Source organism: Lepisma saccharinum, chromosome 17, assembly GCF_977018435.1.
Source record: "Lepisma saccharinum chromosome 17, izLepSacc3.1, whole genome shotgun sequence".
Lineage (NCBI taxonomy): Eukaryota > Metazoa > Arthropoda > Insecta > Zygentoma > Lepismatidae > Lepisma > Lepisma saccharinum.
Genome location: NC_139245.1, coordinates 39,877,479 through 39,903,045, shown reverse-complemented (window position 1 = coordinate 39,903,045; position 25,567 = coordinate 39,877,479). Strand labels below are relative to the sequence as shown.

At 38.8% G+C, this 25,567-nt stretch overlaps 1 protein-coding gene across 3 annotated transcripts in view; it reads left to right on the top strand.

The window, feature by feature from the left end:
• The window catches only part of PIG-N (Phosphatidylinositol glycan anchor biosynthesis class N), a 107,606-nt gene that overhangs the window by 7,116 nt on the left and 74,923 nt on the right, over window positions 1-25,567 (top strand). For all 3 annotated transcript variants that reach the window (XM_083139327.1, XM_083139326.1, XM_083139325.1), the window contains exon 2: window positions 21,088-21,208. In XM_083139327.1, the coding sequence (XP_082995453.1) occupies window positions 21,088-21,208 (121 nt within the window). The remainder of the gene's footprint in view (window positions 1-21,087; window positions 21,209-25,567) is intronic.

The following is a 25,567-nucleotide window of genomic DNA, read 5'->3' as shown; positions in this document are numbered from 1 at the left end:
TCCTTTGGGACCCTCTATACACATGCCAAGTTTCATGGAAATCGGAGGGGGATACAGGGGTCCAATGCCCACTTAAATTTGTCCTCATCTTGACATTTGAGGGGGGTTTGCCCCCTAGAACAGTTTTTTACGTATTTCTTCCTTTGGGCCCCTCTATACACCTGCAAAGTTTCATGGAAATCGGAGGGGGATACAGGGTCAAATGCCCACTTAAATTTGTCATCATCTTGACATTTGAGGGAGGGGTTGCCCCATAGAACAGTTTTTTAGCCGAAACAACAAAAAAAAATTTTTTTCCTTTGTGCTCCTCTATACACCTGCGAAGTTTCATGGAAATTGGAGGGGGAAACTTAAATAAACTCCCTTGTTAGTCTTACACTTGTTAATTATATAACACTGCATATATTATAATGTTTTATTTTACTTTTTAAAACTGTAACTGTAGAACAATTGTATAGAACAATTGTATAATTTTTGTATAACATTTCTATCTTGTTAAATGTGTTAAAGGTTTCATCCTGGAATGGAATGTCTCACACGTATGTGTGTTTCCATTTCGAATATATTCGAATGAATACATATTCATTTCAATGGCATTTACAAAATCACCTCTGACATTTTATGTTAAACAAGTAAGATTAATTTTGTGCACGAGTGTGTTAGCCGATGCGTAGCAAAGTATTTTAGGAACAACACTTGAAAAAAAAATCTTGAAGGACTAACTAATAAAAAATTTATTTGTGATACCTTTGAAGGTGTGTTAACATTATAATCGGATTGAGATACGAAACTCTCGGATCCGGAACTTTTGGATCCAGATCCGGATCCAAATGGATCTGGATTTTTCGGATCCGGATCCGTTTGACCATCCCTAGTCTGGACACATTTCTCACCGTTTGAAATATCGAAAGAATGCGAATTTGGAATAAAATGCAAATTGTTGACATTTTTCGCGATTTTTTAAGTCCTTAAACAACAAAAAATTTCGTGAAATTCAACATTCTTGTTTTTTACTGAGCTTAAAGAAAGTGCAAGTTTCCAACATTTTATTCAAGAGAAAACTATAATACATATACATGGAATAATTCCGACAGCAACATTAAATCATGTATTTCCCACGAGTTTTTCAACTTCTATCAGAACAATTTGCATCACAGAGCAAAGTGTCTGTGTTCTAACAGGAGATCGAGTGCATATCTACCGTCACACGGGAGCCGCATCTTCAGTATTTGTAGCACGAGAAGTGTTTTGAATTACCGTGCTAAGTGGTGCATTTTTGGCAGAGATTGAGTACTCGCCTATCGCCACAGGGAAGTCAATAACATCGGCATTTGTTGAGTGAGAAATATTAGAACTGTTAGGGCACCTGACTACCATGGGAGAGACCCATGTTGAATTCCCAGCAAGGGGAGGACCAGGATCTTTTCAATCTGTTCAAGCTGTTCCGACACCCACCTAGCGTCGAATCAAGTGGATACGTGGAAGAGAGAAGGGGGGGGGGGAAAGATGACCAGGGGTGTGGTGATGATCACGTCACCCCCACATTCGGCCGTGATCAAGAAAGTGTGGAGCCATAACTCCATACCCCCCTATACATCTTCATGGTTTGGTGCAAAGCACTTCCTCAAAAATTGGTTCCATCATATCAAACTGTCACGAAAATAGGTAGACCATGTGACCTACAATTTAAAATAATAGTTTAAAAGCACAATGGAAGTACAGGGAGGTTATTTCAGTCGTTTACCGTCAGAGCATCTGCCGCTCGACGTCCCCTTTATGCAACAGGTCCCGACAAATTGCATTACAGGAAGTCCGTAACAGAAACCGCTTGTTTTGTAATGTTTCCAATTTTCACAATTACAGTTACAATTACAATTGAAATAAGCATGTACCTTGTCGCAAGGGTGCTGGAAAAGGTGTCCTCCCAAATCCAAATATTTCTGGCACTTTATTTCTGACATCTTATCTTAGATTAGACATCGCTACTTTATAATCAGTTGACAGAAAGGGAAGACAGCATCCCGGCGCATAAAGCAAACCGAAAGCGTAAAATTATATTTAAAAGTAATAATAATGATCACTAAGAGATAAGAGATGTTGAAAATAACCTCCTTCAACAGCAATACAACACGTTTCTTAGGTTCAAGAGATCCTGTCTCTCGTTATTGCCTGACCACTTTTCTGCAAGAGTTCGTTTTCACGTAATTATCGTACATAAAATCTCTTTGTTCAAGACTATATTTGTTTAGCGGCATAACTAATGAATGAATAACAATTAACACACAATAAAGCACTAGCACTGAATATCACACGAACCCAATAACACAGTATAAAAACACGCGTACTGATAAATGCAAATTGAAGTGAGCATGAGGGTATGGTACACTCACTACGTCTGGTAGCTGACAGTGTTGCTAACCATTTTTTGGCAATGTCCCTATGCCAAGTTAAGCGACAAAAAAAAATAACACCTCATGAGCATGCTAACTAAAAATAAAATATACACATTTACTTACGAAATCTTTCTGCTCGGTGCTTCCCCAATTAATGAAGGAGTGAATTTATAATACAGGACCCCTCCCCGATTTTTGTAATATTTTGCATACTCACTAATTGAGGCCTCATAATCACGCATTTGAAGTGAAAATTTGGGAGTCACCTGTAGAAGTTGCAAAATAAGTTAAATTGAGTGGTTCGTGATCGACACGATGGCTCATTATTTACCGGAAGATTTTGTGTTTCCAAATACTTAAAAAACGAAATATACATTCCTGATATTACTACGACCCCAAATTTTAACTATGTTTGCCTCTCCTAACCTTACCGGAATGGTTTGTGGGACTACCCATGCATGGTTTTTTGACCCCAAATTTTAACTATGTTTGCCTTGCCTAACCTAACTTAACCTAACCTTACCGAGAATGGTCAGTGGGGCTATACATGAATGGTTTTGCACTAATTATGATTACGAACCGATAAATAATCTTGCTTTCGTAGCTCTTTAACGGCAAACGTTCATCATCGAAGATGCCATTTTCGTATCCTGCAATTTTACGATCGATGCTCTGTTGCCAAACTTACCTGTAATCAAATCAGTCCACACCCCACATGTTCTTCTACATCTTGATTGTCTCTGTCACATGTAAGCACCTTCTGTGGGCAATATACCGAAATCCGCAAGTTTATTAATTAGCCCACGGCCATCCTCCTGCACACTCCACCTAACAATCTGTACAACATTAACAACATTTTTACTGTTCTCTTCCGCCATTCTTACACGATCCATGGTCTCCAAGTATGAAATCAACAGTGTTGCAACGCTGTAGACAGCGTAACTAATTGCGAACATCAATTGTTCATATCAGCAAATATAGCTACTATACTTGTAAACGGAGAATCATTGCGAGAATTGAAAATCTTATTTTACAACTTCTACACGTCAATGAACAATTTTTTCACCTCACCCCAACATGTTAACCTGAGATAATTCATCACGACTAATTATTTCGTGAGTATAAGACGTAGCATAGAAATTACAGAAGGGTCCGGCATTGTAAATTCTTGCCTTAATGAATAATAGGGGTGTGCGGGACAGAATGTTTTGGGTCGGGATGGGAATTTTTTTAAATCCCGACATTCAGGATGGAAAAATTTGCAATTACCCGACCAAGTCGGTAAATTTTCGGGACCGGAAATGTTCGAAATTTCCTGAAGCTCTGGAAATCTCGAATTCTACATGTCATTTTCACTTTAACTGTTGTTTTTGCATTTCTAGAATAAAAACTTACAATTTCCGATAAGTTCCAGAAACTTACAATGCAGAAAACGTCGAGAATTAATGACTTTTTTAAGTTACCATTCGGTATTTCCTGACTGCTCCGGATCCCGAAAAGTCAGGAAGTCATTTCCCAAAGTTGGGATTGGGATGGGAAATTTTTTTCCCGATCCTGGTCCTGACTTTTCGGGATCCCGCACACCCATAATGAATAATGTTGAGTCGTTTACTGTTGATTATGTTGTTTGAAGTCATACATGCTGCTGCTGTGAAGAGATAGATGTTGGTTGGTGATGCTGTATTTCCTGCAGTCTTGAACAATTCTGGTCCCATTTTATTTCTCTTTTTTGTTCTTGTATCACATAACATTGAAAATATTCTTTCCGTTTCCCTGTTAGAATGTGGCAATGGTAGCACTATTTTTGGTTGAGCGGAAATGTTTTCAAAAAAGAACTTGCCTTGAAAGTTCTTGGTAACCGATAACATGTTCCAAAATTCTGATGGAGATTTGTTAGTTCTTTTTTCTCCTCCTCGCCAAAGTATCCAGATAAACTAATCCATTCATTCCAAACCGAGCACGAAGACAGTGCAACTGACTGGCGAATAAGCTTTGCACCTTTGCACAATAAAATGTTATTTCCCAAGATTGAAAAAAAATCCCTATGTTTTCCCTCATTTGGCAAAATCTGTCCCTACGTGGGCGAAATATATACAATGCACGGTTTTAGAAGTGATATCGGGCGGAGCCATGCAGAGGGTGTGCGTGGCGACCAGCCAATGGCAGCAGTGCAACGTTGTACAGTTAGGAGACTGCGGTGTGCGAGTTAAACGCCGTGTTCTGTATTTTTCCTGCGCGCAAGAAGTTTTCATAAAACTCGCCACTTTAAGGTTCATCATAAGATGGGGCACGACATTTTGAACCTGACTGTCCAAGTCCCATGAATTTCCGTCGCCTACAGCCAGAGTTATCATTTCTCGAAGAAACACGGGAAACAACACGTCTCTACACTCACACACAATGACAATCACGTTTTCGTTTTCCTTCCGTGTTCCGTCTGTTGTTTTTTCGTTGTCACCGTGTCCCTGACGAGTTGTTGTGTCTTGGTAAAGCTATGGGTGTCAAATTCAGCTGAATATGCACAATGAGCTTTCATTGTCGTGTGTTCACAAACATTGCGAGTCTGGGTCAGTTTTGAGTTCAGCGTTTTCATAGCAAGGGCGGTGTAAGATAATTTTACTCGTACGGCATGAAGAACAGTTGTGAGAGGATTCAATACAGCCCTTATTGATTGATTTATTTTACTTCGCTTTTTCTGCCACTTTTGGCTAATTTACGAAGATGGGGTGAGTGATGATATGATGAAATTGATGAATGGACACTCAGAAATGTCCATGCCCAGGTCTGGATTCGAACCCCTGGCGTCGTAGCACGATGTGCAATACAGCCCTTATGCTCGATTGTTGTCAATAGTGTGTGTGTGTGTTGCGTGAGTATTATTTAATAATGTCGCGCCAGCGCCATTGTGGAGTGCTTAGCATATCGCTCTACAATGCCAGGAGTCCCAGGTTCGAATCCTGGCCTGGACATTGATGTTTATGAACGTCCATTCATCAATTTCATTATATCGTCACTCATTCCCATCTTCGCAATTAGCCAAAAGTGACAGACAAGCAAAGTAAAATAAAGCAAATCAAATCAAATTAATAATGTCACTCTCGAAACCTAGTACGTACCAATAGTACGGCCACAAAGGGTAAATACTCGTATTACGTTCACAAGACAGAAATGTTAGTTTTAAAGCTTATTCTTACTTCAAGGAATTGGCGTTCGCAAGACGTGCATGCTGAAACAGTGTTTTCTCAGAGTCGAGAACTTACGGCTAAAGCATGTGGTGTATGTGTGCATACTGTGTTGCGCATTATAAAACAGAAACGAGAGCGATGATGATGACCTTGCAGTTCCTCTATAATAAATACCTTCAAACTTCCTTCAGGTACTAGTTTCTCTTATATGCTGCAGTGATATGATATAATCCTGTGTAGAATTCTTCACTATATATTTCATTGTATTCAAATATCGCGTGCATGCATTATACCCATAAAAAGCTGAATATTGGACACAACGAATTATCTTTGTTTCCCTTCCTCTAGCAGTTGGTTTGGCAGCAGCGCGACAGCACTGGCTGCGTATTGGCTGAACTCATGTTCCTTCTAAAAGCGTACGCCGTATAGTGAAAAGTCCCTATGCGTAGGGACATGTCCCTACGGTTGGCATCACTGCCGACAGGTGTCGCATTTGTGCGGTATGAAGCGCCCTCGCGTGGCTGACAACTCCCCCGATAAGCTGCCGGTGCTCTCGCGACATCTGAGGATAAAGTAGCGAAATAAGGTGCCAGAAATATTTGTATTTGGGAGGACACCTTTTCCAGCATCCATGCGACAAGGTACGTGCTTATTTAAATTGTAATTGTAACTGTAAATGTGAAAAGTGGAAACATTACAAAAGAAGCTGTTTCTGTTATGGACTTCCTGTAATGCAATTTGCCGGGATATGTTGCATGAAGGGGCTGACGCTCTGGCGGTAAACGACTGAAATAACCTCCCTGTATAACTTTTTGTATATTTGGCAGAAAAATGTTCTAAAATATAAACGCGAATTTTAAGAAACTTTAACACTAAAAAGTAAAAAAAAGAAAGATAATGACAATTTTTGATGCCTTAATATATTGGTATCTGTCACGTGAGATTGATTGGTTTAAAATTTTTGGGTGCCTCGCCACTTATGTGCACCCTTCAGTATATACGGGGAAAATTCCCTTGCCTTTAAATTAAAATAGGGGTATGGAAAATAACTTTCCCAAATTAACTTACAAGGTATCAAACTCTCACGAAGAGGTGTGGGCCACATGACTTACAATTTGAAACAGTTGTTTAAAAAAGAAATCCATGAAGGTATAATTTCAGGTATTTGCCACACACACACACACACACACTCACACTCACTCACTCACTCACTCACTCACTCTCTCTCTCTCTCTCTCTCTCTCTCTCTCTCTCTCTCTCTCTCTTTTTTTTTTACTTTTCCCGTCATAAACAATTTTTGGAGAGAGTTCTGATTCAGACAATGATAAGATTGGAGAAATAATTCTTGAAGCTTTCCTCGCGTTCTTTTTCTCGCACAATTTAAATTCCCCACCATCATGAGGAAATTGGGGAGCTATGAGAGACAACTCCAGACTCTTTGTCGCCACTGAAGGGTCAATGAAGAAGATGATAGGATGTAGTCAAAAAATCGAATTGATGGATCATCCCTGGTTGTTAAAGGGTCACCTATCTACGGGACCTAGAGGAGGCCTTTTCATTATCACTTTCTGATTTCTTTGTACTTTTAACTTTAAAATTGGCAAAAAAAAAAAATGGCACGAATGGGAGAGGAAAGAAGAGTTTACATTAACAGACATCCCTATTTAGTTGAAACAGTATATCCTTTTCTTACTACTCCATTATCTCTTGCCGTTTTACTTTTCACCCCCTCTCACCCCTCTTTTTTTTCTATTTCTCTCTTTCTTTCTTGTTATCTTTCCTATATATCTTTTAAATTTTATCATTTCCCCCCTCCCCTATACCAATAAAGAGGGGCGCTGTAGGGTTTTAGGTCTGTAAATCATCTCTGGCTAAGTGTGTATAGAAAATCGAGAGGTGGATTTGAGGTTGAGAATTGAACCACTTTCTTCTGTTTGGGGTAAGGGATAAGCCCTTGCCGCACAAAAATAAGAGACGGAACCTCAATTTTTTGCCGACAAAGGAAGTCACTTCCCAAGCACAAATCCCATTTTCTTCTCTGCTCTTCACTGCCTAGTTTAAAGTGGGTATTGAAGATACAGAAACTTCTTCCTTTGGGCCCCTCTCTACAAAATACCTTCCTTCATGAAAATGAAGAAAAGTTAGAAATTTTATATAAAATTTATATTGTGTGCCTCCTTTTTTCGCTTCTCACAAAAAGAATGTATTTCTTTTCTCCAGACCCTATTTATCCCATCTGACCTGGGGAGCAGAAAGAAAATAGTGATCTCCCTCTTTCTACACTCAAGATAAAATGGGCGACATAGGAAAAAGAGAAGGGCGAGGAGGTGGACTTGGCCTGCTGTTCCACTTCGTCGCTGGGAGAAGTTTGAAAGGGTGTTTAGGGGCGGAGGCATATATATTTGCAGGATATGAGAGAAGATTTGAAGGAAAAGGAGAGTTTTTGTTACAACAAACAAGAGATAAAGAAGCTTGGGTTGAAACTCTTTTTCTACAAAATTTGAGAAGAACGGTAAGAAAATAAAATGGGGCTAAAAGAAGCATTCTCTCTATCTCTAGTCTTCTCATTCTCATGCACGGAGGGGCAAGGGGGTGTTGTGGCGGCCCAGTAAAAAGAATGTGAAAGGCAGGAAACCACTCCTACTTCTATTGTTGGGGGGGGCATGGGCTGGGCATGGGTATTTGGAGAAAATGGCGGATTTTGTCCCAAGCGACCTAGTCCTTTAACTTGTTTTAAAGGAAGACCAATCCCACTTCCCCATATTATGAAACCTCCCCATATTTGGCGACGTGAGGCGGTTGAAGAAGAAAAGGGAAACGGGGGGAGGGGGTGAGAGGAAAGAGGCCACATTGGACTCCTTCTCGTCTCCATTTTGAATAGGCCCTTGATCCTTTGTATTTTGTGTTTGAAACTTCTTTTTTCGAAAAGGTGGTATACACTTTCTCTCGGCACATAGGGGTGTGGTGGATGTAGAGGGGTGGTAGGGGAAGGATGCGGGAATTAGAATGTTCTGGCCTCATGGAATGTGGTTGAAGAGAGCTGCGAAGATGATTAGTGAGGATGAATGATGAAGGTGGTAGGGGAAAGAGGCGGGAAGAAACATCCCATCCATGCAAATATGCCGGGATGCTGAAATTCTTCTGCAAAACAGGAAAGGTTAGGTTAGGGCATGTGGAGTGTGGAGACAAGAAGAGAGAGAAATTAGAAATAAAATAGTAACTCTACTGTTGCTCTCCACTCACAAACTGTTTCTCCCATTTCCCCCTCCATATGTACCATTCAACCACTATATTAAAACCCCAGCCAGCCACCTTCCTCCTTCCCCTACCACCCTGCGTTAGGGGTTAGACAAGGAGATTTGAAATATAGATTTTGATTGCGTTGCAAAAGAGAGGATCTTGGGTGGGTTATGTTAAGTCAAATGAAGTGGACGAATATGGATCTATCCTTCTTTCTTAAAATAACTTTCTTCCTTCAAAACAAGGAGCTAAAAAAATAATTAAAAGGGAAAAAGAAAGGAAAACAAAAAGAGGCTTTTTCTCAATTCATCTTTTTATGTGGACAAATGTAGGAAATTATCCTCCACAGTTTCTTTTGGGGGGAAAAAAAAATTAGAAAGATGGTTTCCCCCAGGTACCCATCCCACATGGCGAGAAATAGAAAGAAAATAATTTCTTTATGACTGCCCCCTGAGAAAGGAAGGTTCATTTCTTGCTCTCTGATTGGCTGCTTCTTTTTATGACAGTCAAGAGAAGAATTAAATACATAGGGGCTGAATGGAAGAAGATGTCGGTGTTTTTGGAAAAGGTTCATTCTTTCTTCTTTAAATAATTTAATTTTTGTCTCACATATATTATATTTTTTTCAGTCATTTTATTAATAATGAGTTTCGTTGTTTCAAATGTAGGAAGGCAAGAGGTCAATGTGCAGTGTCAGTACCAGATAGTTCGTTGGACACCCCTGAAAGATGTTCCCTGATATTTGCAAGAATGGTCACTCTCTCCCTTCCCCCCGAGGCCAAGGTCGAGACCACAATGCTGGGGCTGTAAATAGTTTTCCTCCCTCCCCGCCTGGCAATGAGCCGCCACCCCCCGTGAAATTACACAGGCTGAGCGTGGCAAACCGGAGATTCCTTGCAAACTTGTATCCGCACGTAGAAGACCTTGCTTTCCCCGAAAACGCAGAAAATATCACGGTGGGCCACGTCAATATTAACCGCATAAAGAACAAAATAGATGAAATCGCAGCTTCCCATATAATAAACTTCACATGCGTTGCAATCACCGAGACTTGGCTCGATGATTCCATTCCAGACAAACACGTTGAAATTGAAGGGTTCAAAATGAACAGACTTGATCGAGAATATCCTAAGCAAGGGGGAGGTATTATTGTTTACGTAAAAACAGCTGTAATATCGGAACTTATATATTCTGCGTCAGATGTAGACATTGAAGGATTGTGGGTGTCTTTAAAACTCAAACAGAATGACAAACCTTTAATTCTAGGATGCGTATATAGACATCCCAAGGCCCCCGTCACTTTTAATGAAAAACTAGAAAATATTTTGCAGTCATTTCCGGCTTGCCACGCTTCGGTTCTCGTTGGGGATACAAATCATGACGTCATGAAACCAACTGCAGCGGACAATGCATTTTTCGATACGATGGAATCAGCGGGGTACAAACAGCTCGTTCGCCTGCCGACACGCGTCACCGACACGAGTGAGAGTCTCATAGATCACATTTTTACCAACAAGAAAGAATTGCATGATAAATCCGCCGTAGTAATGCATGATTTAAGCGATCATTTTCTGATATACACCTCAATTAACCTAAGGCCACAAAGATCTCCAAGAATACTCGTAACTAAGCGTTCTTTTAAAAATTTCCCTGAACAACAGTTCGTTGATCATTGTTCTTATCTACCCTTTCACAAAACAACAATGATGTCGGATATAAACGATAAGGTGACATATTTGCACTCATTGATAACCGAAGCTCTGGATGTCTATGCGCCAATAAAAACGTTTCGTGTTAGGGGCAACAAGCGTCCCTGGATCACTGGCGGTCTTCTTAGATTGATATCACTCAAGAACCGGATGTTTAAGCGTGCACGTAGTCCAAATAATAATAATTACATGTGGGAACAATATAAGTCCATAAGGAACTACGTAACAAAAACAGTAAAAGATGCGAAAAGAAATTATATCCTTACGCAGATCTATTCCGATAAATATTCAGGCAATAACAAATTCAAGATTTTCAGGTTCTTAACTGGAAATGATAGCAAAAGCCAATCCATCGCATCTATTGAACATAACAATGAAACAATTACGGAAGATGCGAGGGTGTCGAACGTCCTCAATGACCACTTTGCTAACGTCGGTAAGTCAATATCCAACACATTCACTAACAATTTAAGGGCGAAGAAAAATGAAAGTAGCAAACAAAATGAAAAAGACGCTAAATATCAAGAAACCAGCTTCAGTTTTAAGCCCGTCTCAAGTGATGACGTTATGAAAATTCTTCAAAAACTTAACCTCAGAAAAGGTCCAGATTTCAATGAAATAAGTAATCGCATAATATATCTACTCGCCCCATGGATTGTCGAACCTCTCACAGATATAATTAATTCATCCTTAAAAAGCGGAATCTTTCCTAACACTTGGAAACACGCAAGGGTCACACCTATATTTAAAGGGGGGTCCCCGACGCAAGTTAATAATTATCGCCCCATATCAATTACTTCCTCATTAAGCAGGATTCTTGAAAAGGTAATAGACAAGCAATTAGAACAATACTTACATTCTAACAATCTACTGACAGATAGACAGTTTGCTTTTAGAAAAAATCGCTCGACAGAATTACTCGTGCACGAACTGATACATAACTGGAGAAATATATTAGATCGTAAAGGGAAGCAATACATTGCCATTATTTCTCTAGATATCAGTAAAGCATTCGACAGTGTTCAACCAAATTTATTAATACAGAAATTACATCAGCAATTTAATTTCTCTGCCCTTGCATGCAACTGGATCGAAAGTTATTTATGGAATAGGAGTATCGACACAAAAGTAGGCAACTCGATTTCAAACCGTGTAAATGTATCTTTCGGTGTACCACAGGGATCTATTCTAGGTCCTAAACTGTTTAACATGTTTGTGAATGACATCGCAGACAGGGAATTTGGGTTTGAATTATATTTGTACGCAGATGACTGCCTCCTGTACTGCGCATCAAGCAAATTAGAAAAAGTAATTGCAAATATTGAGGAAAATATGCCCGAAGTTCTTGAGTGGTATCAATCTAACATGTTGAAAGTGAACGAGTCTAAGACGCAAGTATTAATACTATCCAGTGAAAATAATAACAATACGCTAATTGACAACATTAAAATAGGAAATTTCAATATAAAACCATGTGAATCTCTAAAATATCTCGGTATGCACCTAGATAAAAGTTTATCCTTTTCACAACATGTAAAAAGAATGTGTTCACGCGCAGCACCTAAAATCAAGCAGTTTCAATTTGTCTGCAAATATGTACACCTTGCCCACAAATTAGCGTTCTACAAAGCATTTATTAGGCCGTTACTTGAATACTGTTCCTCTGTACTTTATGGGATTAATAGAAATAACACCACGAAACTAGAGAAAATGCAAATTTGGGCTATTCGTAGCATAAGAAATACAGTGCACACGACCTCACGTGCAAGCAGAGAAGAACTCCAATTACCCACGCTGGAATCCAGACGAAAATATGCATTTCTACTAAAAATTCACCAGGCAATTAACAAGCACCATCACTTATTAAAGGACAAAGTAATGATATCTAGTAATATAAATTATCCCAATCTGCGATCCAACAACACCAACAGTATCCGAGTACCAAAATGTAACAAGGCAAGATACGGATCAAAATCCCTGTCATCACTGGCAAGTAAAGCGTGGAATCAACTGCCTGTAAATTGCAGAAAGGAGAGAAATTTGGCCACATTTAAACAACAGATTAGGACATTAATTTATGAATACTGACACTGTGCCTATTCTACCTCATTTCTTCCTTCATAAAACGTTGCTGCAAAAAATGTTTATTTTAGTCTATTTCTTATATTTTTCAATTATATAAATTTATAATATTCCATTGTATGTATACTTATAAACAAATAGCACAACTGTATATTAATTCATGTAGGGCAAAAAGCTGTTTTTGTTGTTCGGAATCAATGTAAAAAAAATGTAAGCTTAATTGTAACCCTACTTTAATAATAATAAATAATAATAATAATAAAAGAAAAAAAATGACTTCTTCTTGTTCTCGAATGTCAAGAATGAGAAAAAAAGAGAGAGATACTTTCCTATCCTCAGAGAAGAAAGAAAAGTGTTATATGGACAGAGCGCATAGGTATAAGCCGCCGTAAGAGTAGAAAATACATTTCTCTTCATCAGCCAAACAAAAGAAGGCTCAGTCACGACAAAAAGCGAAGTAAAATAACTGCTTAACCTTGATTTCTCGACTCTTTCACATAATGTTTCTTAAAATGTTGAATTATTTTGCCAATACACCACTGTCAGGGGGTCAAATTCCACCCTTCCTCTCAGACCACTTTTAGTCCTCAATTTATTCATTTACAACACTTTCTGATATTTTCGCTTTCTTTCTTGGAAATCGGAGGGGGACACAGGGGTCAGTAATGGTATGGGCAGGGATCAGTGTTGGTCTATTTTACTTCACTTTTCTGCCACTTGAAGCAGGCTAGGAAGGCTAAGGGATCAGCCTTGTTGATGACGCCAGGGGGGAGGAAGAGGGTCTCGTTATTTTGTTGCACATGGATGTTAGCCCCGGGCCCGTGCGGTGTCATTTCCTCGGGGGCTCGATTTCTTCTTTTTGTTCGGAAAACGACCCCAATCCTCTCCCTTTCTGAATTGTCTCACTACTGATATGCGGCGGGAGAAGGAAATTCTAATGATCCCTCGCTCTCCTCCTCTCTGGCTACGGGCCTGTCCGCACCCCCTTTCCAAATTGTTCTCTACAACATGGAAAAGGAAAGAGAGAATGTATGAAGTTATCCAAATTGACTATCCCGGATTATTCGCTCTCCCTTTCACACCATTATCATTCTGCTTTCGGACAGAGAGGAGGGAATGGTTTGTCTTTCAATCCCCAAAACGTGCAGGTAATTGCTGCGTAATGGCAGGGAGGGGAGGCTAGAAAGACAAAGTATTGCAGAATTGTAGAAATGAGGGGTGTCAGGGGTGTTGATAGCTACATTCTTCTCTCGCAAATTCACACACACTCCATACACACGATTTCTTGCTTGCTTTTCTGTCCTTCCTTCCTTACATATTTCCACGAAGAGCCGAGTCAACAGGGAAGAAATAGATTCACAGTAGCTACACAAGATGCAAGTGTGAACGAAAAAAAGAAGCAAAAGTTCGGGTTTTCTCCCCAAAGTAACTGGAGAAGAGGGTGCAAACTCCACATTTTTATGTGTTTTTATTAAAATTCAGGGGATGCCGCCCCTGCCCGTAACCCCCCCCCCCCTGCGGTTGGGGCATCCAAATTTTACATGGTTGCATGCACTGATGTTCTACCTGCAAAACAAAAGTTATCCGAAGTAGATTGGTCCCATAGTGCCAGAGTTATTACAATTTTTCTCCAGTATGTATACAAATTCAAATTTCGTGCTCAAAGCCTCGGCTACACTGGGCTTACTTTCGTCAGACCACATGGCGTACTAAGGGTAGTTGTACATAGGGTGACCAGACACATACATTAAAATAAGAGGACAGAGCATGGTGAAAAAGGAGGACAAAGTCATAAAAAAGAGGCAACTCATTTTGCCATTACTCATAATGTAATCAATGTAAAAAAAACTTCCAACACTTTGCTCACATATAATTCTGATGATTTTTTCGATGTTTTCTTCTTACCTTTAAGCAACGAAATCAATCTACTAATTAACACATGACAATCATAACTAAGAATATCTGTATTTTGAAGCACAGAATTTTAATAATTTTCCAATTCTTGGATATTAGATATCCCCATAAGTGAAAGCAAATGTAAGAGTAATCTTCGCTTTCACTTATTTCCAAAACCGAATTTGAAGTTTAGGTAGTTTAGATTGGGTCAAGAAATATGATTTTAGTGCGACGAACATTTCTATCACTCTTTCAACAGTAGGATAAATTGACAGCGCTCTTGCAATTTACCTCATATTCGTTTCTTCCATCTTTAAAAACTGGATATTTTCTTGCAAGATCATTGATGAATTCACACTTTCGCTTCGTTATTTCATAGAAGTAAACCTAATAGTCAAAATTCTCATTACGCGTTTCTCTAACACCTATGTATGACTCGAAATTGAACTGGCGACATCTGTGACGGAATGGTTAGCACACCGAGCCAGAACGCCAGAGGTCCCGAGTTCGAATCCCAGACTGGGCATGTGTGTTCTTTGTGAGTATCCCTTCATCAAAATCATCATATCATCACTCATCCTCATCTTCGCAATTAGCCAAAAGTGGCAGAAAAGTTAATTAAAATAAACCATATCAATCAATCAAAAAGAAATGCTCAGACTACATGTGTTTCGCAAGTCTCATACAAGTTGGGACGGGAAATTTTTTTTAAATCCCGACCTTCGGGACGGGAAAAATTTGCAATTTTCCGACCAAGCTGGGAAATTTTCGGGACAGGAAATGTTAAAAATTTCCCGATGCTGGGGAAATCACAAATTTTACACGTAATTTTCCCTTAAGTTTTTTTCTGAAATTTTTTAAACAAAAGCTAACAATTTCTGAGAAGTGTCAAGACACTTACAATCAAAAAAACATCAAGAATTAACTACTTTCAAAAATGACCATTTGGAAGTTCCCGACTTTTCAGGATCCCGAGCACTCAGAAAATACCGAATGGTAATTTTAATAAGTCGTTAATTCTCGATGTTTTCTGCATTGTAAATGTCTGGAACTTCTCGAAAAATGTTAGTTTTTATTCCAGAAATGCGAAAAACAATCACTTCAGGTGAAAACGACATGTAGAATTTGAGATTTCCAGAGCTTCGGGAAATTTCGAACATTATCCGTCCCGAAAATTTCCGAGAAATTGCGAGTTTCTCCCGTCCCGAATGTCGGGATTTGAAAAATTTCCAGTCCAGATCCCATCCCTACAAAAAGATAATAAATAAATTGTCCCTCACAGCCCTATCTACTGATGACTTAGTCGAGAAAGTGATCTTGTTCAGCTCCCAGATGCTAGGTGAGCATTGCTTGGATACTTAACTCGCCCCGAGTGATATGATGATCCTTATGTGTGGAAGCATTCTCTACGCAGCATATTTGCTACCGTCGATGCTATACTCTCCCCCCCAAAAAAGGAGGACATTTACCGATTTCTAAGAAATCTGCCCGGACACCGGACAGACACCTAAAAAGGAGGACATGTCCGGATAAAAGAGGATGTCTGGTCTTTCAGCCTCTTTTTCATTTCTCCTATGTACACACTCGGACATTCTTTACATTTCACATTGTAGACAATCCCTTCCTCTTCTCTGTTTTCCTTTTTCTTATTTGCATTCTTCGCTATTCTTAAGATGCTTCTCCCTCCCTTCCTGTAAGTTTTAATGCCCGCTTTCCTAAGCACTTTGCATGTCTTTTCTGTGGTCTTCCCCATACTCCTTATTCCAAACCTCCTCTCTTTTTCTTTCTCTTCCTCTTTTTCTTTCTCTTCCAATTCTCCCCTGCCACTTTTCTTCCTTCTGTTTATGGCCAGTCTATCCTCCTCCTCATAACCATTCTTTTCCAGCTGTTTCCATAGATTATTTATTTTACTTTCTTTTTCATATTCTTTCGTGCATATTTTCTTGATTCTGTTCTCCATATTCTCTATAAAATTTCTTTTTGTCACCTCACTTACATCACTTCTTTTGTGGCAGAATACCCCTGCTGCACACTTCTTGTGATGCCAAACAGTTTCAATTTCTTGTCCTCTCTTCCTTAACTTGTCTTCTTCTATTTCGAGGTACAATAATATCCCTCTTTCTTCATCTTGTATTTCTTTGGCAAAAATGTCGAGCTGCCTCTTCGTTCCCTTCCATATGCCAAAACAATCGTCCACATATCTGCAAAACAGAATTATTTTGTCACTTCCTTTTTCTATCACTTTCTTTTCCAATTCATTCATAACCAATTCAGCCAATGCTGGACTTAGGTTAGAACCTTTATTCAATCCTTCACTCATTAACATTATTTTATCCCCCATTATACTGTAACCGTTATTCCAAATGGTTTCCAGCGCCTTCACTACCCTTCACTATCCCATTCTCCTATAATTTCTTGTTTCTGCAGTCCATTACTGGTCTCAACTTTATCTCCTCTTTGTGTATCTTTGGAAAGCCTTTCAAAATTGGTAGTCTTCCTGTCTCCTTTATGGACTTCTTGAATCCTCTCCTCCTACAATATTTTGGAACCCTTGGAAAAGAAATTAAAGAAAGTTATTGAAGTGTTAGTAACACAGCAAGAAAGCAGACCAGTTAAGAACAGTGAACAAGTAGTGGACCTCATAAAAGGACTTAAGTTAAATGAGATCAAGACGACAATGTTTAGCTTAGACGTGAAAAGTATGTTCCCGAGCATCAAGAGGGGACACGTTTTGGACATTGTTAAAAAGAGAATGGGACAAGAACTTATAGGAGAATGGGATAGTGAAAGGGTAGTGAAGGCTGGTAATGGGGACTGAAGTTAAACAAAGAATGGAAGAAGGTTTTAGAAAGAGTGGAAAGGACAAGAGAGAAAGAGGAGAGAAGAAGGAAGGAAAAGGAGCGTGAGATAAAAAGAGTCCAACTACATTCTATATGGAAGTTAATGTTTTTAACCTTTTTAGGTGAAAGTACAGTTGACAAGGAAAAGCCACCTGCTAGAATGTTCCAGAACAACTTTCTAATAGTCTGGAGGGGAGAATGTTTGTGTATATAAATCGTCCTGTTTTTGTATCTTGTTACATTTGTACTTGGTGCAGAGTCTGAAGAAGACCTTGCTATAAGGTTGAAACGTTACGTTTAGTTTGTTTTATTTTTAATTATCAGGTGTGCTGTAGTGGGATGGTATGCATGATAAGACATCATGAATCCAAATTCCGTATGTGTGACCCCGTATATAAAGAAAATAAGGACAACCGTTCTTTATGAAGGTACCATGTTGAATGTAGTGCATGTGGTCACACTTTTAATACAGGCATTTCATGTCAGTAACCCATCTCCTTTAACAGCAGAGGAGGCAGACATTGTGAAGGACGTCATTGAAAGATGTACCAAAGGCCCTGCGTACATCGTTGAATTTGCTACTTCCTTGGACTTTGACCAGCAAGACGATACGTATGCACATGCTTTGGAAGATACAGATAATGACACGGAAGAAGACTATACCGACCATTTTTCACCACATATTGTATCCATTGGATATAAACAAAGAGCAGTTGACTTTTGGAGGAGTGGACAGAAGCGACGTTTGTCTCTTACCACCGTGCAAAATCAGTATAAGAAGGTTACACTACACGGCAACTACGAAGATGGGAAGAGCAGGTACCTGCAGGAGGAACACTGAAAGAAAAGCTGTGTCAGGCTTCCAAATATGTTTTAGACAACTTTAGTGATGCCGTGCAAGCACAGGTTCCAATTCATGATATTGATATTCGGAGACGGGCTCTGCAAGCTAAAGCTGAATTGGACGTTCCTCGGTTTACAGCATCACTGTTTTGGCTTTGGAAATTCAAGAAAACACATCACATCGTGTCCCAGAAGGTCACCAAATTTGTTACACGCACAGCTGCTGGCAAGAGGGAACATGTTCAGAACGAACGTGATGGCTTTGTGGATACTGTTAAATCATGTATTGCACAGTATTCTGTCGCAAATGTGTTTAACTCTGATCAAAGTGGTTTTAATTTAGAAATACACAGTGGTCGCACCCTAGCTATTAAGGGAACGAAGAAAGTGGAAACTATTGTGCAATCTGTTGCATCCACAACACACAGCTACATCATTCAACCAATTATTTCGGCCACGGGAGAGGTGTTGTCTCCTCTCTTTCTTGTTCTGAAGGAACCTGGAGGTACCTTTGGACCCTATGTCAACCAAACAGTTTTCCGTCCAGCAAATGTGTTCATCGAAGCCTCTACATCGGGGAAATTGACAACAAATCACTTTAAGACCTGGCTCAAGGAGGTGTACTTCCCAAACACAGGTGATTTCGGTGCTTTGCTATTGGATTCGTGGAGTGGACATAGTGATATTGTTATGTGAGAGGTGACACCACGGGACAAAAACATTACTCTGTTGACAATACCTAAAGAATTGACTGGCACACTCCAACCATTAGATGTGTATGGATTTAGGATTTGGAAAAATTTCGTGAGACGGTTTTCCGATCTTGTCCTTTTACTACACAGTGACATTAATCTCCACCTACGCAATAACATTATCAAACTACAATCACTCACACATAACCAGGTGTCCTCACCCAGGTTTCGACACGTCTTCCAATACGCATTAGTATAAGAGTGGGTATCTTCCCGAAAGTCCACCTCCATTTGAGAATCCGGTGGCATTTTGTTTTGGTGGTGACAGTAATCCGATATGTGATGTTTGTGGTGCAGTGGCAGTAATCAGATGTGCATGGTGTAACCGAACATTATGTTTAAATAATTTTTTTGAGGAGTACCATTACTGTGACGAGTATGTACATTGACACCGTGGAAGCAACAATAGGGGCGGTTTTCAATGTGATGCATGGGTGCTTGTCTTTACTTTGTGTTGTTTTTTGTTACTTTCTGGTGGTAATAAATGTTTTATACATGCTGGTATTCATCTATGGAACTATCCTCTCGTGTCCTTGGCTATGTTATCTAGGTCATGCTTGATAGGGTTATGGTTCCCGTGTGCGGCTATTTTGATGCTCCGTTACCCTGCTTTGGTCCGTCTATTGTTACACCCATGCCTATCCAGGAACAACGGTGTCTATGAATTCGGCATCTCTCTACAATTGCACTGCATTTGGTACCGACAATCCTACAGTTCTGTGCTGTGTGTGTTCCAATTATAATTATATGAGCCTGTTCTTCCTATGCCAGATTTACGTGATTTCGGAGTAAGATCCCAACTTCAATCTGTCATCATCTTGACATTTGAGGGGGGGGTTTACCCCCTAAAACAGTTTTTTTAGCTGAAACAAAAAAAAATGTATTTCTTCCTTTTGGCCCCTCTATACACCTGCCCAGTTTCATTGAAATCGGAGGGGGACACAGGGGTCAGATCCCCACTTCAATTTGTCCTCATCTTGACATTTGAGGGGGGTTTTGCCCTCTAAAACAGTTTTTTAGCTGAAACAAAAAAAAAAACGTATTTCTTCCTTTAGGCCTCTATACACCTGCCAAGTTTCATGGAAATCGGAGGGGGACACAGGGGTCAGATCCCCACTTCAAATTGTCTTCATCTTGACATTTGACACCGACAATCCTACAGTTCTGTTCTGTGTGCGTTCCAATTATAATTATATGAGCCTGTTCTTCCTATGCCAGATTTACGTGATTTCGGAGTAAGATCCCAACTTCAATCTGTCATCATCTTGACATTTGAGGGGGGGTTTACCCCCTAAAACTGTTTTTTAGCCGAAACAAAAAAAAACGTATTTCTTCGTTTTGGCCCCTCTATACACCTGCCAAGTTCCATAGAAATCTGAGAGGGACACTTATATAACCTCCCTTGTTAGTGAAACTTTTAACTGTTCTACGTAGTTTCTCTAAGCCTGAAATCTACTTCCGCAATTGAAGGGCCTAGTGTAAAAAGAGGGTTATCCCTCTTCACAGCTGAAATGTAGGTAGTGATGTAATATGTATGCTCACACAAACTGCTATCAGTTTATGAAAGAAACGGAGCGTGGGATAGCACAGAGTTGTACCATCTACCTACATTTCAGCTGTGAGGGATACTCTCCTTTTCCACTAGGCCCTTTCATTTGTAACATAACCTAACCTAATATTCTTATAAAACGTGTAAATATAATTAAACATTTGCTACTGTTACTCAGGTGCCTATGCATCCATGTGAAAGCCAGCTAACTGATAGCAACAGATAAAACTAAGCAACAGATAAAACTACTTGATCCAGATACCTCGGGCATGATTAGTTTATGTACTACATACAAAGTGTTTTTAGTGTGAAAGCATGCATTTGTTATAAATGTGACACCCTTTTGATTGTACTCAACCAGTGTATATTTTTTCTTGTATGTACTGCTTGTGATGTAAAATTATTTCTCTTGTCGATCTTACAAGCATATTAACTACATCCCAGCTTAATTCAACAGTTTCTGTTCAGCTAGTTGGGCCACTCCCTGAAATTTCTCTCTTAGTTATATATGTTATTGATTTCAAAGGATGCAAATACAATATTTAATTTAATTCATCAAACTGAAATTGTTTTTACAAATGCTATTTTATCATTCCAGATCAGTTATTGAAACTCGTGGAGCATGGGGTGTGTCACATACGAGAGTTCCAACTGAGTCACGACCTGGAACGGTTGCCATAGCAGCTGGTCTCTATGAAGACCCTTCAGCAGTTTTCAAGGTATGGAACTTGTTGTAGGTTGAGTTGCAATCCCTCCCACTTCCCTCTATATATTTTTTTCAACTGTTGCATCACAAAATGTCTGGCAACATATTTTTATGTACAGAGCAATCCAGTGAAGTGTAGACTCCCACGCCAGTGTTTGCGCTAAAGACAAGCGAAGCACTCGAGGCTATATGTTGGCACTGTAGACTATCCGTGAATCAAGTATGCAAGTTTCCATAATTAGTTTACAAGTGATTTATTTACTTACTAATTTTTGAAAGAAGGTGCTGAAACTGGCCACCTTCATTGTCTACACATTTTTGACACTTCTTGAAGTTACCCATAACTCGCTGTACAGGGTGGCTCAAAAAGTCACTTAACACCCCCGATACAAGACCACTGCAGCGTGCAACATGGAAATGGTGATGACCAATCGTTATCAGGCCAAGGGGGAACCATATTGACGCCACCCGTGCGGTCAGCGACCATCTTGATGTCCGCCATCTTGAATTCAACTTCAGAATTTTAAATGGGAAGGGGGTGATACGATATATCAAATCAGGTTAGAATTTCACGAGAAATGCAATGGTGAAGGTTTTTTCGATGTATCTTTAACCAGTAAAAAGTTATGACTGAATTCTTGTACCAATTTGCTCCTTTTCGAGGTGTTAGAACAATAACTTAAATTTTTTTTAGCGCATCGGTAATGCATCGAAATCGAAGTGATGTCTAGGGAGAGAAGTTCGCATGTCATTGCACACGATTTTAATCAGATACATTCACAAAGAGCTGCGCATTATGAATAGTTGTCGCAAACAATTTACAGTGTGATGCTTCCATTGAATTAAAAGTCCTTCACAGTGACAAGGCTAATGTTCATGTTTGTAAGGAAGTTCATAAACAGAATATGGGTCATTCCATGTAAAATCATCCAGAATTTTGTGAAAATGTCACCCACCATCTCCGATTTTGTTTAAATTCAGTATACTTATAGATCTTTTCATGCTGATTACAAAAAAAACAACTTTTTTTAGATTGGTCAAGGGGTTCAGAAATTACGCGTTTTTAAAAATCTCCGTGTATGCCACGTGAATGACACGCATTAGGTTATAAATTATAGTATCTTCTCTTAGGTTTGCCGTAGAAACTTCAAGTTTGATTTCTTTTGCTCAGGATAGTGTAAGCTTTCATTTAAATAAGGTTTCTGATCAGTGTATCAATAATCATGTATTTTATGTATAGTTTCATGTATTTCTTTAGAAAAATAAATGACTAACTTCAAGAGCGAATTTCGTGCAATGCCCCTCCTTCAATTTTACCCAAATTTTATATACAGGTAGCTGAGAGTGGGTACTAATGCTTCATGGAAAAATTGGGATGGGCGGTTCAGAGACAGGGTGATAAAAAATAATTTGCATTGAAAGTTAATCTTATTTAAAATACTTATGTATTTAGCACAAAGTCTGAAGTACAATATGTTTTGAGGTATAATATTCAAAATTTCTGTTCACTATGTGTGAAGGTAAGCATAGGCGTAACCTGGTGGGGGCAAAGGGAATCATTTTCCCTATCCAAAATTTATAGATGAATTAAAACCTACAAGTTAAATATATTTTGTGAACCTCCTGGCACTTGAGGAACAAACAAAAAAAAGAGTAATTATTGTGATTTTTCAAATGTATTTAGCAAATAATCTTTGAGACTATTTTCATGGGACTGAGAACTTTGATTCTCTCAACCAAAGATAGTTCCCAAGTTACGCCCATGAAGATAGTACCGAAGAATACTTACTCGATTGTATTCTATGCGTTGCTAAAATTTCATGCACTATAAATTGTGCCGTTCACATTTTCTGTTCCCAACTGTAAAAAAAAATATATCTGTACCTTCTCTGGATGCTACGTAAAAGGATTTTCTTGGAATTGCTGGCCTGTCAAGGAAGCTATGCTTTGTTGCATGCTAACTTCATCCACGCTTTACTTCAATTCATATCTACTTGTATGTGAAAACTTCAGTGTTTTAGGTGGACTATCGAGCTAGGAAACAGTCATCGTCAAAGGAGAGGATCTTTGGATTTTGTTGAACTTGGAATGGAGGAGAAAGAAATAGGTGCAAGTGGAATCAATGACACCATATTCAAAATACCGTGGCCAGCATTCAAATGATTTCTTAGTTAAAATCGTTCAAGCAAAGTTGATTCTGTGTTTCATCATTTATTTGCAGTAGTAATGTAGGTATATGAAGACATACGGATTATGTACTAGAAACACAATTGTAATTTTTACACAAATCAATGATCATTAACTGTAAGTTTCTTTCACAGTAACTGTAAAGTAACTCAGTTACTTTCAAAGTACCAGTAACTGTAACAGAGTTACTTTTTAAATGAGTAACTGAAACTCTGTTACTTGTAAAAAGTAACTTGCCAAACACTGTAAATAGCCTGTAGCCTAAGTTCAAAATAGTGCATACTTAATCTTCCTGGTGCTGTTGTATAGTACTTTGCAATCGCTGACACATTGTACTGCAGGTTGTCATCATTTCACCTTACGTGATTAATAAGAAATTTATGCCTCTAATACTATTTCTATGGAAGTGGTACTTCATTGCTGCACTTGTTACTTGATACTGTAGATGTCTATACAAGTCTTCTAAGTGTTCCAACCACCCCATCACAAGGAGATTTTCTGTGGTATGTGGCAAGAAAAGCTCCATTTGGAAAAACTTCAATCAGCACAAATGTGTATTATTAATTCTTACTTCATATTACGTATGTCCGTGAAGAGTATCAAAAAAAATCCATATTGAGATAAAATGCACAAAAAGAAGAATGTTCTCGAAGAAAATTTGCTAAGCTTGGGAATGCTAATGACTATGATTATAATTTTTTTTAAAAAAATTGAAGACAGTTGAAACTAACTTAGATACAGTGGAACTTCCATTTTACGTTGTTCAGGAAACGAAGCAGAGAAAACTTAGAATGCAAGAAAATGTAAAACCGAGGAAAATTTGCTATGTTTGGACCACCAATATTGAATGCAAAAATGCAGGGAAATGTAAAATCGAGGAACTTGAAATCAGGGTTCCACTGCAATAATTATTTGTAGGTTTTAATTAATCTATAAATTTTGGATAGGGAAAATGATTCCCTTTGCCCCCACCAGGTTACGCCTATGCTTACCTTCACACATAGTGAACAGAAATTTTGAATATTATACCTCAAAACATATTGTACTTCACACTTTGTGCTAAATACATAAGTATTTTAAATAAGATTAACTTTTAATGCAAATGATTTTTTTTATCACCCTGTCTCTGAACCGCCCATCCCAATTTTTCCATGAAGCATTAGTACCCACTCTCAGCTACCTGTATATAAAATTTGGGTAAAATTGAAAGGGGGGCATTGCACGAAATTCGCTCTTGAAGTTAGTCATTTATTTTTCTAAAAAAATACATGAAACTATACATAAAATACATGATTATTGATACACTGATCAGAAACCTTATTTAAATGAAAGCTTACACTATCCTGAGCAAAACAAATCAAACTTGAAGTTTCTACGGCAAACCTGAGAGAAGATACTATAATTTATAGCCTAATGCGTGTCATTTAAAGTGGAGCCGCATCTGGCGTACACGGAGATTTTTTAAAATGCGTAATTTCTGAACCCCTTGACCCATCTCAAAAAGTTGTCATTTTTGTAATTAGCATGAAAAGTTCTATAAGTATACCGAATTTCATCAAAATCGGAGATGGTGGGTGACATGGCCTGGATGATTTGACGTGGAATGACCCATATGCGACCCTTGTCATCTGATAACTAACTTTGGACAGAAACTGCTTCACATTGTTCCCATAGTGTTCTAGTGTTCCTCCCTATTGAAAAAACTCTGTAAAAAGTACCTTTTTCCATAAGCAAGGATGAAAAAACCTGTTTATTTAACAAATCCAAGTAGCCCTAAGCATTTAAGGTTCCGTTGATGGAAAATTGACTAACCAGTCGTGTTCCACACAGCATGCCACACCTTTAACTTACCCGCACTAACCATTCTGCTTTGATCTGTCGAAAATGGTTTATCAGATAAAAAGCATCGAATATTCTATTTATGAACTTCCTTATGAACATAAACATTAGCCTTGTCACTGTGAAGGACTTTTCATTTAATGGAAGCATCACACTGTAATTGTTCGCGACAACCATTCATAATGCTCAGCTCTTCATGGATGTATCCGATTAAAATCTTGTGCAATGGCATGTGAATTTCTCTCCCTAGATGTCACTTTGATCTCGATGTGTTACCGATGCACTAAACAAATTTTAAGGCAGTTTTCTAACACCTCGAAAAGCAGCAAATTGGTACAAGAATTCA